Source organism: Schistocerca cancellata, chromosome 2 (assembly GCF_023864275.1).
Source record: "Schistocerca cancellata isolate TAMUIC-IGC-003103 chromosome 2, iqSchCanc2.1, whole genome shotgun sequence".
Taxonomy (NCBI): Eukaryota; Metazoa; Arthropoda; class Insecta; order Orthoptera; family Acrididae; genus Schistocerca; species Schistocerca cancellata.
In genome coordinates, this window is record NC_064627.1 from 1,075,040,647 (window position 1) to 1,075,056,678 (window position 16,032).

Sequence of the window (16,032 nt, forward strand, 5' to 3'; positions counted from 1 at the left end):
CCCATCTGTACAGTTCAGAAAAGTTGGTGGTGGAGGGGAGAATCCAGATGGCACATGTAGTGAAGCATCCATTGAAATCGAGCGTATTTTTTGTAGTTGCATGTTGTGCCACAGGGTGGTCTACTTTACCCTCAGCTACAGTACGACAGTAGCCATTCATCCAGATGTACAGCTGGTTGGTAGTCATACCAGTATAAAAAGCTGTGCAATGATTGCACCATAGCTGTAAATGACGTAGCTGCTTTTACAGGTGGCCCAGCTCTTGATAAATCACATTTCTGAAGGTGAATCCCTTGCTCTCCAGCACCTGGAGGGGCATTCTAGACACAACCCCAATAAGTTATCCAACCTGCTGATATCCTTCTGCTGCCTCGGGGCACCAGTATCCAATTCCCCATGGATCCTACCCACAGTGTTCCTCCTCATCCACCCCTCATAGTACCTAATGCTACCTAGCACCTACGCTCTCTCTCAGATACCGATCAGATCCCTGCTCACCAGTCCGCAACACTTGCCGAGAAAAATTGGAAAGAACCTAGGCAGAACTCCATGTCGGCACCTGGAACTTGCCACAGCCCCAAAAACTCCCTAACACCACTCCACCAAATCAGAACTGAAACTTCCCCATAACATTATTTTTAACCTTTCCACCAAAACCCTCAGCTCCACAGAACTTTCAGTTCTATCCAAAGTCCTATAGTCCTAAACCCAAATTTAACCATGCTAGATTTCTCAAAGATGTTCCCTCCTTCTCCCAATTCTTGCAAGGGAAACACTTCTTTGCTGCCACAACACCTATCTTTACTGATATTTTACTCCTGGCAAGAGAGTGAATAGAGCAATTATTTGGCGGAGCGGACACAAGAAAGAATAATGATAATATTGGGGACCGGAATCTATACTTTCGTAAACTAGTTCTCTGAGCTCCGATTATTTAACAGCATGCGACTCACTGCCTTGTTAATATAGGATCGCGTGAGGCATTCTTAGAATCTGTTGCAAAATTGGTGTCTATGTGAAGCATTCATAGAGACAAAAATGTAGACTTAATCTCAGGGATAATATTTCGGCTTATCACGTTAAAACATTGCTGCAGGATATCTTTACCGTAGCTAAATTAATTAAAAGAAACCTGTGAATTAATGAAAGTATTTCCTTTTTAAACGAAATAATCTTTGTTTTGCTGAGAAGTGATCGATGTATGTACTGAACTAAAAGTTTTTAGTTTTCACTTTAATATGAAATAAATTAATTTATGCACCTTCTTTTCTTTACTAATTATGATTGCGAGTCTTTTAAAGTGACAAAATTATGAAATTATTCCTATGCAAGATATCTGCCAAGAATGGTTGACTGTTCGGCCATTCTTGTCGTTTATCCAGCATACTGAAAACCTTGAAAAATAAACCTTATTTTTACTTCTGCATGAAGGTCACTGTATACATGAAAGAAAAATGCACAATTAGCATAAATTACAATATATCATTTAAAATTCACACCTTACAATCCCAAATGGCCACCATAGTGTGCGTTTTCTTCAAGGCTAGAACAGAGAGTGTGCCTAATAACGCTGGTCTTTTTGGTTTGTTGCACCAGCGAGTAAAAGGCCAATTACATTGCTACATAGATTCTATACCATTATCTTATAGAGTCTTTTGCTTTATTATTATTTCATTTCATTACAAATTACCATTCTGACACGTAATTACACACGCATTTTTAGAGTCCCTGCCTAATGATTTCAATAATTTAAAGTTTTACAATTTCCATTTTACTTCGTTTTGTGTCCAACTTGTCATCACAGGATTTAATATTTTGTACTGCGTATCGGTACACAACCTAATTCCAACACTGAGCCCTGCCTCTCCCAGATCATGCCACCATCCAACCATGAAACTCCCCCCTCCTAACAACACGCTGGTTGCCTACCAGGATTTCCTTACCTCCAACTTAGTCTAACCATCCTTCACCAGGTCCCTTCCTCAGAACATAAACCTTTCAGCAGAAGAAAGAATAGCCATGCACAGCATCAAAACAAATCCTAAACTAACCATTCTACTTGCATACAAGGATTCCAACGATGATGATGATGATGATGATTAGTGTTTTAGGGTGCACAACAGCGAGGTTATCAGCGCCCGTTCCCAAAAGTTCAATTCAGAGCCAAATTGTGAGAGAATTGGTATCGTTCAAATGGCAAGATTGGACACAGCGCATCAAAACAGGGAGATAAAACTAAAAAGAAAATAGCTGTACAAACAGGTAAAAATAATTAACGGTGGCTGAGTAACCACTTACAAATAATGGTTGACCAAACCACTGGACAGCACATTAAGACTTCAATCCCAATATTTTGGGAAGAAGGCCAGACATCACACAAAAACGTAAAACTCTAGCGACACTCGCCTCATTATTAGTTAAAAGAGAGGGTAGGTCTGGTGGGAAACTGAAATCTTCCCTCAAACCCGCATATAAAACACACTCAGTTAAAATATGTCGTATCGACAGCTGTCCCCCACATGTCTGACACGTTGGTGGCTCCTCACGACGTAACAGAAAACCATGTGTCAAAGGACAATGTCCTATTCTAAGCCGTGTAAGGGCTACTTCCTCAGCGCGTCGTTGTCGGAAGGAGGTGAGCCACGGTCGGACAGAATCCTTCACCGCTCGCAACTTATTATCCCTCACGTCCAGCCACTGAGCCTCCCACCAATGCATGACCTTCCGAGTCATGAAAGACGTAACGGCCTGCAGGGGGACGGAACAGTGAGCAGGAGGTGGGATGGAGCAAGCCTCCTTGGCAGCCGCATCTGCAAGTTCATTTCCGGGAATCCCTATGTGCCCTGGAACCCAGCAGAAAATTACATCCTTACCCTGCTGTTGCAAGAGCAGGAGTGCGTCCTACACCTCTTGCACCATCCGATCTGCCGGGTACATCTGTTCAAGAGCGTGTAGAGCACTTTGGGAATCGGAGCAGATGATGAATTTCGTGCCACGATGTCGGCGCATATGCTCTAATGCTTGCAGAATGGCAAACAGTTCTGCATAGTAAACTGAGAACTGCTCTGGGAGCCCTATCCGATGGACAGTATCGGGAAACACAGCAGAGCAGCCCATAGGATTCCACCACTGTTGTTATGAATCAGAAGGCCTCTGCCAATTATCTGACTCCTCCCCCTATAAATTCTGCCAAAGTGATCCCGTCTCAGAAGCCCAAAACAACCTCCAATCCCTGCTGAAAACCGGAGGCCCTTCCCAGAACCTCTACCCTGAATCCATTCCCCTCCTCACCTCTATGACGCCCTTAACACCCACTTTCTACATGTTCCCCCAAAATTCACTAACTCAATAATCCCGGTTGCCCCATTGTGACTGGTTATTGTGCGCCCACTGAAAGAATTTCGGCTTCCATTGACCAACCCCTCCAACCAATTGCTTGTAATCTAACCTCAAACATCAAAGATACCAACCACTTCTTTCACTGACTCACCACCATCCCCCACCCCCACACCCGTTTACTTCCTGGATCCCTGACTGTCACTATTGATGCCACCTCTCTATACACCAGTATCCCTCATGGCCATGGTTGAACTGTTATTGAACATAATCTTTCCCAGTGCCCTTCAGACTACAAACACTCCCTTATTCCTCATACAGTGTACTGACTTTATCCTAACTGAAAACTACTTCTCCTTTCAAGGGAAGGTATACCAACAAACCTGTGGCAAAGCCAAGGGCACCCGTATGGTATCCTCTTGTGCTAACCTGTTTATTAGCCATCTAGAGGAGACGTTCCTAGCCTCTCAAAATGCCAAACCCTTAGCCTGGTTCAGCTTCATTGATGATATCTTCATGATCTGGACTCAGGGCCAAGACATCCTATGTTCATTCTTACACAACTTCAACACTTTCTCTCCCATCCGCTTCACCTGATCATCAAAACAGCATACCATCTTCCTAGGTGTTGAGCTCCTCCTCTCTGATGGCTACATCCGCACATCTGTCCATGTTAAAACCACCAACAGTACGTGCATTTCAATAGCTGTCATCCCTTTCACATCAAAAAATTGCTTCCATACAGCCTGGCCATCCGGGGGATAGTGCATCTACAGTGGTAATAAATCCCTTGCCCACATTGCTGAGGGTCTCACCAAGACCTTCACAGATAAGCTCTATCCCACAGACATAGTTCGCAAACAGGTCTCCTGTGGCATTTCCCCTCACACTCTGAATCCTCCCACCACTCCTAAGAACCAGCCACAAAGGAGTGCCCCATTCATCACCCAATACTGCCCAGACTGGAACAACTGAACCACATCCTTCGCCAGGGCTTTGGTTACCCATCATCATGCCCTGAAATTAGGTGAGTCCTACCTGAGGTTCTTGCCATCCCTCCTAAAGTGGTGATCCATTGCACACCCATCTCCCTACACCCTACTCCATCCCTATGCTGCTCCCAATCCCTACTCCTAGCCACAATGATCATATCCCTGTGGAAGGCCCAGGTGCAAGATCTGTCCAATCCATTCACCCAGCACTTCCTATTCAAGCCCTGTCACATGTTTGTCCAACCCCACCAGGGGCTGGGCTGCTGTGAAAGCAGATGCCATTTAGCAGCTCTGCTGCAATCATTTCACGGCTTTTTATATTGGTATTGTTACCAACAAGGACAAACGGCCACTGCCAAACTGGCCAATAGCAGAGTAGACTACCCTGTAGCACAACACAACAGCTGAATGTAACATTCTTGATTTCAATGGCTGCTTCACTACCTAAACCATCTGGATCCTCCCCGGCACCACCAGCTTTTCTAGACTGCACAGATGGGAGTTATCCTTACAACACACTCTCCACTCTCGTAATTATCCTGTCCTCAGCCTATGGCAACATACTGTCCCCACATGCTCCACCCAACAGTTTCTACCCTCTCTGTCCTATCACCAGCTCCCCATTCTCATCTCTCACCCTGTTTGTTTGCCACCCTCTAGTAACAAAGCCATCCATATTTCCCAGCTACTCTTCATTTTTGCTTTGGTTTTCCCCCCTTCCCTGCCCCACAACCTCCTGACGCTGCGCCTCTTGGCATTCTAGTCCCAGCACATTCTGCCAGAGAGTGCTCTTCTCTCCCTCAAGCCATACACTGCTATCCATTCCCCTTCCCCACTCCCTCCAGGTTGCTGCTTCCATCCCACACTGTAATTGCATTCTGGCCCGATCTGCTGGAGTTGGCAGTCGTGTGCGCCTGATTGTGTGTCTACATCAAAATCTATTCTCTGAAAACTGCTGTGAGGTGTGTGACAGAGAGAATGTCTCATTGTACCAGCTATTAGGGTTTCTTCCTGTTCCATTCACTTACAGAGTGCAGGAAGGATGATTGTTTGAGTGCCTCTGTGCATTCAGTAATTATTCTAAGCTTATCCTCACGATCCCTATGCAAGCAATACATAGGGGCCTGTAGTATATCCATAGAGTTATCATTTGAAGCCAGTTCTTGAAACTTCATTAATAGGCTTTCTTGGAATAGTTTACGTCCATCTTCAAGAGTCTACCAGTTCAGTTCCTTCGGTATCATTGTGACACTCTCCCATAGATTAAACAAACCTATGACCATTCGTGCTGCCCTTCTCTGTATATGTTCAATATACCCTGTTAGTCCTACTTGGTACGGGACCTACACACCTGAGCAATACTCTAGGATTGGTCGCACGAGTGATTTATAAGCAATCTCTTTTGTAGACTGATTGCACCTCCGCAGTATTCTACCAATAAACTGCCTGTTTTACCCATTACTGAACCTATGTGATCATTCCATTTCATATCCCCATGAAGTGTTACACCCAGGTATTTGTAGGAGTTGGTTGAATCCAACAATAATTCATTGCTATTATAGTCATAGGATGCTACATTTTTCATTTTGTGAAGAGCAAAATTTTACATTTCTGAACATTTAGAGCAAGTTGCCAATCTCTGCGAAAGTTGCCAATCTCTGCCACATTGAAATCTTATCAAGATCTGTCTGAGTATTTATGCAGCTTCTCTCAGATAGTACTTCATTATAGATAACTGCATCATCTGCAAAAAGCCTGATTTTACTATTAAAATTGTCAGCAAGGTCACTGATATACAACATGAACAGCAAGGGTCCCAACACACATCCCTGAGGCACACCTGAAGTTACTTCTACATCTGACAATGACTCTCTACCCAAGATAACTTGCTGTGTCCTCCCTACCAAAAAGTCCTCAGTCCAGTCACAAATTTCACTTGATACCCCATATGATCATACTTTTGACGATAAGCGAAGGTGTGGTACTGAGTCCGATTGTGACAGTGTTCGCCCTCTTTGTTTCTTCATTTGTTGTTTTCGGTGTCGACATACTGGCTTAAAAAATAGGGGGTGGAAATGCAGTACTGTCTATTGTAAATGATATAGCCTACAGGTGCACATTTTCATTCCACAGTCGTTTACTTTCACTTTTCACAACTCCCCATAATCACATTTAATATGGCCAGTGCACTGTTGTTTAACTTTCGATAAGCCTCATTAATAGTTTTTAGGCAAACATCCTCATACTGCTACAATAGTTTACTGTTGAATATCTACGAGCAGTAAAAACCAAACCACAAAGTTCACGGTTCTTGAAGAATAGAAAGGTACATATGGAGCAAACGCTGTCATTATTTTTACACTCGGCCTAATTGTGTAACACTTATTCTACATATAAGTTGAAGCATTGTTGTTGTTCTAACAAACACAGGTTTCTCGTCTGAAACTCAGCTGTGGACTAACTGTCTCAGGACCAAAAATCGGACCCTTATATATCCTCATAATAATAGGTGCTGAAACTACACATTGTTTGAAGATTAATTTACAGAAATTACAATTAAAACTAAACTCATTAAATTAACTTAATACATCGAAAAATTGGTTCTTTTTAACAGTTTCTTCTACTACAAGAGTTAGGCCAAATTATTTGTTTAAATTGTGAAATTAACGAATATCATTATATAAACAATACTTTTGACAAAACTGTTAATTACTTTGGAATTAATTAATGGCTGGCTTTGCTAACATGTTTTCGAATAGAACCAAATAGAAAGATTACCAGCATTTCGTCTTCCAAATGTTCACAGTTATTACAGAATTTTTATTTGTTTATAAGTCAACAACAGACTTTTAAGTTACAAAACAATTACTGATTTCACCCTGTAACAAAAGATACTAACTAGAAATAGTTGAAATAAATTAGAAAATCAATTACATACATAAAACTAAGCACAAAATTAGATCTGGTGTTATATTCTTTAAAACTGAGGGCCAACCTTTCTCTTTCCTGAAAATGCAGATTACACTCACGTATGTTAATAGTAATTAGTTAAAAGTGAAAAAACTAATTGAAGGAAGCAGATGGCATAACAAGAGGGGAAGAAAAATACCCCAGCTTGCTTCATCACACGATGCTTTTGGTAACAGTTGATGTGGTGAATGATGGGACATAATGTAACAAATCATGAGTTGGATGTGGTGCCACTCAACTTATGTTAATTTGTAAAGTCCTATGATTCATAAATGAATTTAACTGGTATTTTGTTTCACTTGCAGCAATTTCTGCTGACTTATTACGTCCGAACCTAACCACAACCTCGAAAATTAACATTTTGAAAAACAGCCAAGTATTTGTGACAACAAAGATTAGAAATATTATAGCTGCTTGTTTCACTCTCAGCAATTTAAGCTGTGCTGTTAGGCCACACCCTAACCAGAACCTCAAAAATTATGATGCAGATGGAAAAATCAGTCATATATTTCTGACGTCTAGGATTATAAATTCCATTGATGCTTGTTTCACTTGCTGCAACTTAAGCTGTACTATTAAATTCCAACCTAATCAAAAATTTGAAAATCAGGACCTTTTTTTTGGAGGGGGGGGGGGGGACAAGCTAACTGGTGTGCCAAAAAAGATTATAAATTTCATTCCTGCAAGTGAATATTAGGTCCAAATCTAACCATAACCTCAGTAATCATGACATATTCAGAAAAAACGGTGACATTTTTGTGACAGTGAAGGTTATAAAATTGAGTGATTTTCATCGTTACCATATTCCATCACTCAATTCGCTGTGAACAATGATAACAAATTGCCAACAGCAGCATGTGGAAGGAGAGCTGCAGTACAGCATAAGTGCACTTTATCTGTCTTTCTGAATTTTGCCTGCCATTATGTATCTGAGAGATTCCACAACACTTGTTTAGTATGCTTGTAACTAAAAAGTGTATGCTCTTGTTTAACATACATGTGCCTTGAATTTATTATAGCAATAATAATAATGATGATAATAAAATTGCCAACTCTCAATCAGTTTTTTTTAGCCATTAGTTAGTAACATTCTGTTCCCATATCCATTGAATTAATAAATATTATTTGTGCATAGCATCAGACCTGCACTCCTCAAAAGGTCTCAGACTATGTAGCCATGGAGAATAGTACATTGGTTTAAATAGATGGTACGAAGATGCATAAAAACATTCCTGCATTGTATACTGGAACTGACTGCCTGCAACCGTAAGCAAAAGAATAACTAGGGTGTTTGATCAAGTGATAACAGAGATATTTCCTTTTGTTCTTTGTACACAATGTCCATCTGCACATCCTCTACCTGTTAAACCCTACCAGTCCTTAACCTGTTCTGCAGTCATTCTTAAACTGAGCTCTCACTGGCGTGGCCTAGTAAATCTTTGCATGAACAACACAATTCAGGAAGAAATAAATATCATGCTACTCTGGTGAAAAACACATTATATTGTGAATGTGCTATTTTCTCCAATTAGTTTGGCATGTATTAGTAACACGGGAAAATGCAAAGTTCCAGTTGCCAAACACAAGAATTCATGGAGCCTCAACTGTAAATGCTAATTCTGAAGGACGAGAAACACGTTTAAATCAAACTCACTAGTGACTCCCATTTAATGTTACAGTACTACTACTACTGCTGCTGCTGCTGCTATGCTGGACTTGGGAAATGAAATGCAAGTATCATTCTGAATCTTCTTAGCAAAAACATTTATGATGGTTTCAAATACACTCCTGGAAATTGAAATAAGAACACCGTGAATTCATTGTCCCAGGAAGGGGAAACTTTATTGACACATTCCTGAGGTCAGATACATCACATGTTCACACTGACAGAACCACAGGCACATAGACACAGGCAACAGAGCATGCACAATGTCGGCACTAGTACAGTGTATATCCACCTTTCGCAGCAATGCAGGCTGCTATTCTCCCATGGAGACGATCGTAGAGATGCTGGATGTAGTCCTGTAGAACGGCTTGCCATGCCATTTCCACCTGGCGCCTCAGTTGGACCAGCGTTCGTGCTGGACGTGCAGACCGCATGAGACGACGCCTCATCCAGTCCCAAACATGCTCAATGGGGGACAGATCCGGAGATCTTGCTGGCCAGGGTAGTTGACTTACACCTTCTAGAGCATGTTGGGTGGCACGGGATACATGCGGACGTGCATTGTCCTGTTGGAACAGCAAGTTCCCTTGCCGGTCTAGGAATGGTAGAACGATGGGTTCGATGACGGTTTGGATGTACCGTGCACTATTCAGTGTCCCCTCGACGATCACCAGTGGTGTACGGCCGGTGTAGGAGATCGCTCCCCACACCATGATGCCGGGTGTTGGCCCTGTGTGCCTGGGTCGTATGCAGTCCTGATTGTGGCGCTCACCTGCACGGCGCCAAACACACATACGACCATCATTGGCACCAAGGCAGAAGCGACTCTCATCGCTGAAGACGACACGTCTCCATTCATCCCTCCATTCACGCCTGTCGCGACACCACTGGAGGCGGGCTGCACGATGTTGGGGCGTGAGCGGAAGACGGCCTAACGGTGTGCGGGACCGTAGCCCAGCTTCATGGAGACGGTTGCGAATGGTCCTCGCCGATACCCCAGGAGCAACAGTGTCCCTAATTTGCTGGGAAGTGGCGGTGCGGTCCCCTACAGCACTGCGTAGGATCCTACGGTCTTGGCGTGCATCCGTGCGTCGCTGCGGTCCGGTCCCAGGTCGACGGGCACGTGCACCTTCCGCCGACCACTGGCGACAACATCGATGTACTGTGGAGACCTCACGCCCCACGTGTTGAGCAATTCGGCGGTACGTCCACCCGGCCTCCCGCATGCCCACTATACGCCCTCACTCAAAGTCCATCAACTGCACATACGGTTCACGTCCACGCTGTCGCGGCATGCTACCAGTGTTAAAGACTGCGATGGAGCTCCGTATGCCACGGCAAACTGGCTGACACTGACGGCGGCGGTGCACAAATGCTGTGCAGCTAGCGCCATTCGACGGCCAACACCGCGGTTCCTGGTGTGTCCGCTGTGCCGTGCGTGTGATCATTGCTTGTACAGCCCTCTCACAGTGTCCGGAGCAAGTATGGTGGGTCTGACACACCGGTGTCAATGTGTTCTTTTTCCATTTCCAGGAGTGTATGTTAGCATCAACTCACAGTCAAATGGTTCAAATGGCTCTTAGAGCACTATGGGACTTAACATCTGAGGTCATCAGTCCCATAGACTTAGAACTACTTAAACCTGACTAACCTAAGTACATCACACACATCCATGCCCGAGGCAGGATTTGTAGCTGCGACCATAGCAGCAGCGCAGTTCCGGACTGGAGCACCTAGAACTGCTCGGCCACAGTGGCCAGCAACTCACAGTCAAGACCAGATCATGAACAATGATTTAATACATCACTGAGGAAGTTCACAACAAGATACTAAGCATTATCCAAATTGTCGACAGCAAGGTGAAAGTTGATGTAACAATGTGACATAAGCTTTGTTCATTTATGCTACCAACATCGAAGTCTGCAGGTATTGTCACAATCAAAATTATAACTTCACAACACCAATTTAAGTCAATGCCCATGCAACTGTTCATATCCAGACGTGGTCAACGTAAAATGAACAGTTACAAAGTGTATTTTTGCCACTGAGGTGGAACTGCCATCAGAACAGGTCCTGCTTCAGCCATACAGGATGCTTTTTGCTTCCACACTGGTCTGTGACCCCTACTTATAAATACTTCACAGACTATGAAATCAGGTAGGTCACTAAACCTGCCAAAGATGTAAACAACCATGCATGAGCAGTGCCTATTAGATGGATGGGATCCGACAGCCGATCAGTTCCAGTCATTCCACCAGGAAGGAGGTACACGGCTTTTGTTGTCTGTTGTTCAACCATGACTAGACAGTCAATACCGCAGTTCGATCACATCTGCATTGTTACTTTGTGCCAGGTAGGACTCTCAACAAGAGGAGTGAACTGAAGCGATGTTGTTCAGACATGGAAGAGATACAGAGAGACAGGAACTGTCGATGACATGTCTCGCTCAGGCCGCCAAAGGGCCACTACTGCAGTGGATGACCGCTACCTACAGATTATGGCTCGAGGAACCCTGACAGTAACGCCACCATGTTGAATATTGCTTTTCGTGCAGCCACAGGATGTCCTGTTACAACTCAAACTGTGCGCAACAGGGTGCATGATGCACAACTTCACTCCCAATGTTTATGGCAAGGTCCATCTTTGCAACCACGACGCCATGCAGCGTGGTACAGATGGGCCCAACAATGTGCTGAATGGACTGCTCAGGATTGTCATCGCATTCTCTTCATCGATGAGTGCCGAATATGCTTTCAACCAAACAATCGTCAAAGATGTGTTTGGAGGCACCTCAGTCAGGCTGAACACCTTCGACACACTGTGCAACAAGTGCAATAAGGAGGAGATACCCTGCTGTTTTGGGGTGGCATGATGGGGGAGTATCAAATGCCACTGGTGGTCATGGAAGGTGCTGTAATGGCAGTACGATACGTGAATGCCATCCTCTGACTGATAGTGCAAACATATAGGCAGCATATTGGTGAGGCATTCGTCTTCATGGATGACAATTTGTGCCCCCATTGTGCACATCTTGTGAATGACTTCCTTCAGGATAACGACATTGCTTGACTAGAGGGCCAGCATGTTCTCCAGTCATTAACCCTATCGAACATGCCTGGGATAGATTGAAAAGGGCCGTTTATGGACGATGTGACCCACCAATCGCTCTGAGGGATCTATACCAAATTGCCGTTAAGGAGTGGGACAATCTGAACAAACAGTGCCTTGATGAACTTGTGGATAGTATGCCGTGACGAATACAGTCAAGCATCAATGCAAGACAGCGTGCTACTGGGTATTAGAGGTACAGCAATCTGGACCACCACCTCTTAAGGTCTTGCTTTATGGTGGTACAATATGCAATGTGTGATTTTAATGAGCAATATAAAGGGCGGAAATGATGTTTATGTTGATCTCTATTCCAATTTGCTGTACCTTTTTTGATGTGTGTAGATAAGATTGTAATGGTATCCATACAGGACATTGAATGATCATGATTTTGTCTTTTGCGATTTAGCTTCTATTGTATATATATAAGAAATCAGCACATATGCCATTTGTCCATTTGTGTATGTCTTTTTTGCAGGTGTCGATGCATTACACTAAAAGTAACAAAGATTGAATCTCCTGTCAATGAAACCCATGATGAGAGAAATGCTAGGCTGGGTCGGCCACAGTCACCTCACCTTTCCATTTACAAAATGCAACTAACGTCAATGCTTTCAATCACTCACCGAATGACAGGGCTAGCTTTGAGTTTCTACATGACAACTTTGGGTCTAGGTAAATATTTGATGATAGTCAAGTTGACCATTTGTATTCTGGTTTACAGAAAGGTCCACACCAATTTACATATAAATTATATTATATTATTATGATATATTATAAATTATATTATATTGCTTGGATTACGTCTGTATGTATATTTGAACAATACAATATAAAAATAATGTAACAGCTACAATCCTTAACAAAATAGGTAGTTGATAATAAGGTCCACAAAACAGCAACAGAGATCCAACAGTTTCAAAATATTGCAGAATTGATGTGCAGATCTCTCCTGCCAGTTTTAACACATGTTCTTGAGCTTCCATGACAGGCTAAAATCCACCACCATCATTATCACCATCATCATCAATTAAACTTTTCTACTTGGCCAGGTACAGTATAAGAATACTTACCACCCTTTTCTATCCAGGTACACTTTTTCCCTTTCAACATAGTGATGTTCCACTTCACATCCATCTAGATCCTGTTTCACTTTAGTGATCTACCATTTCCTGGGTCAGTCACTAGTCCCTTGCCTTCCTCGAGCCATTTTCTCACTTGTTTATTTCATTGTTTTCACATGTCCAGACAATTTCAGCCTTAATTGATCCTGTGGTATCAAGTGGTGCTTCACTTGTTTCTTGATGGATCTTTTCATTCTGGATCTCTGATTTACTACTTTATGTGAACAATGATGCCAAGAACTTCACTTCCACAGTCTATAACCTACTGCTGTCTCTAGATTTGATGGTACAGGTTTTGAGGGTAAGTATATTGGTAAAAAGTAGACTTGGTAAAGGGTTAGCATTGCTAATTAGTGAAATTGATTGTCTCATAGGATAGTTGTAATTTTTAGCAGTATTGAGTTCCTTTTTAAATTCTATTAATGATTCCTGTGGAAGACGAGTTAAGATACCACCAAAATCCTGACAATTGCCAAAATTTCTGTTTCACTCTATCCAGTTTGGATTGGTTGGGATTCCCAATTTTTTGCTCTATGTTAGACATCAGCTTATTGAATATCTTACCAACAGAGTACATAACTCAGTATGAACTGTGGACAAGGAGGCAAAGACTGCTTGAAAATTGTTTTTATTTCTTGGTTATGACTGAGTATAATAGCCCAGCTGAAACTGATTTTTATCAACAGCAACACAAACTACTAAGTGGTAAATGTACTGAGAAATGAGTGTAAGTATTTCAAAGATCCTTAAAAAGTTTTCTTTAAGATGTGCAGTTGTCTGCTGTACATAGTATTCTTATTGCTCACTTCTGCTGAATAATCACTTTATTTTCGTTAGGTACACTGCTCCAGAAGATGATTCCATATGACAACACTCTTGTCTTTAGGTTAGCATGGTGAGAAATGTTTTTGCTGTAATTACCAATTCTGTGTGTGTGGCACTTCATAGTTTGTGTGTGAAGTGTGTGCTTGACTAGGAAGCCACCCGCCTGCTAATGCGACAGCAGTTGAATGTGCAGCATGCTGGCTGTGCCCCCTGTTGGAACTAATGAATATATAGGCCAGAACGCAAGGCTCCGCTGGCCACTTGCAAATTGCTGATTGTATTGTGCCTTATCTTAAATGCGTGTATACTGTTTGAGCAATAAATTACAATGTCCTTCAGTTAGAACACTTCTTTGGTGACTAGTATGATATTCAACCCCATGTGTTCCGCTTCAGTCATTAGTCCTTCGAGTTTAATTTGCATGGTGGCAGTGCTTAAATCTCTTCTCGAGCAAGAGCAGATGCTGGCAGCTGACTACATTGGCACAACCCGTGGCCCCACCACAACATATCCACTGCCATTCCCTGTGTAAGATAATGCGGCAAAGGCTAGGACACTTACAAAAAACTCCTGCGGCAACATTTCCAGGCATTTGGGGTAACAGATGTAATCTTGTGCAATGCTGTTTTTTTTTTGTTGTAGATATCACCTTGCAGGGATCATTATTTGTGTCAGCTTGCCCCCTTACAAGAACCTTCAAGTCTTTCTTTTGATCAGATGTGTGAGTTACTTTCTACCTGTCAGTAGAAAAGTACTCACGTTATTGCTGCTTGTGTGGAGTTTCACCACTGCCAAAAGCTGCCAGAACAGTCATACAGAGCATGGATCAGCAGAACTACATGAACTTAGCTGTTGTATTTGCAGGTCAGTTAGCCTCTAGTGGCTGAATCAAGCACAAACCTTATGTGCAAACTACGAAGTGACGCACACACAAAATTGTTTGTTACAACAGTTTATAAGGCCATAACAAGCTGAACTGAGCTTCTTAATTAGTTAATCCATTTTTTTACTCCATTTTAAGTTGTTATCCAGCTGGACCCCAAAGAATTTTAGATGTAATGGTTCATTCAGTGTATGAACATTAATTCCTACTTCTGGTGCTAAAAGTTCATTATTGCTTGTTTGAAACTGTGGAAGTCTTCATGAGATTAAGACTCAAACTGTGAACCACTTGAAGGTCTGTTCACTTATCATCTGAACTGTGTCAGCTAAGTTTGTGTTTGGACCCTGGATTAGTATGTTTGTATTTTGAGCAAACATTACATTGTTTGAGCACCCTTTAAAGTAATTGAATGGAAGATCATTTATATAGATTAGAAACAAGAGTGGGTGTAGTACTGATCCCTGTGGTATTCTACAATTTATGTTCCCCCCGTTATGAAGTTTCTTTCAGACCAGAGATGCAGTCTGTTAAAGAGACCCTCTACTTTCTGTTGTGGAGGTAAAATTCCATCAAGTCGAGAGGGATGCCATTAATGCAATAACACTTCAGTTTGATGAGTAGAATTTTTGTGATCCACAAGTCACAGAATATACCAACAGGATATTTTCTCTTGTTTAGCTCTGTTAACACTTCATTTTTAAGATCTTGTAATGCTTTTCGTGTGGAGAATCCTGTATGACAGCCAAACGGACAGGTAGTTAACAAGTTCTACTCAGTTAAGTGGGTCAGTATTCTATCATAGGCCTCTTTCTCAAATACTTTTGCAAAGACTGGAAGGAATGATATAGGTCTGTAATTAGAGGTGGTTTGCTTGTCTCCAGTTCCATGGATGTATGTTATTGTAGCATACTTAAGTGTTTCAGGAAATATACTGTGACTCATTATCTGATTATAAAGATAGCTTATGGGTAATCCTATCAAGTCAACTTGAGATTTTTAATATTCTGCCAGAAACACTATCGTAATCAGCTGAATTATTACCTTTTAGTGGCCTGATGTATTATGTAACCTCCTTAGCAGTTGTATTTTTGAAACCAACTTCTCCTGGTTGTGCATGCAGTACCTTCA

The 16,032-nt window shown here is 42.3% G+C and overlaps 1 protein-coding gene across 1 annotated transcript in view; it reads left to right on the forward strand.

The window, feature by feature from the left end:
* LOC126163080 (succinate dehydrogenase cytochrome b560 subunit, mitochondrial-like) overlaps positions 1-16,032 on the forward strand; it is an 81,732-nt gene that overhangs the window by 48,175 nt on the left and 17,525 nt on the right. Inside the window, exon 3 of the mRNA XM_049919989.1 lies at positions 12,551-12,747. Coding sequence (XP_049775946.1) covers positions 12,551-12,747 — 197 coding nt within the window. The remainder of the gene's footprint in view (positions 1-12,550; positions 12,748-16,032) is intronic.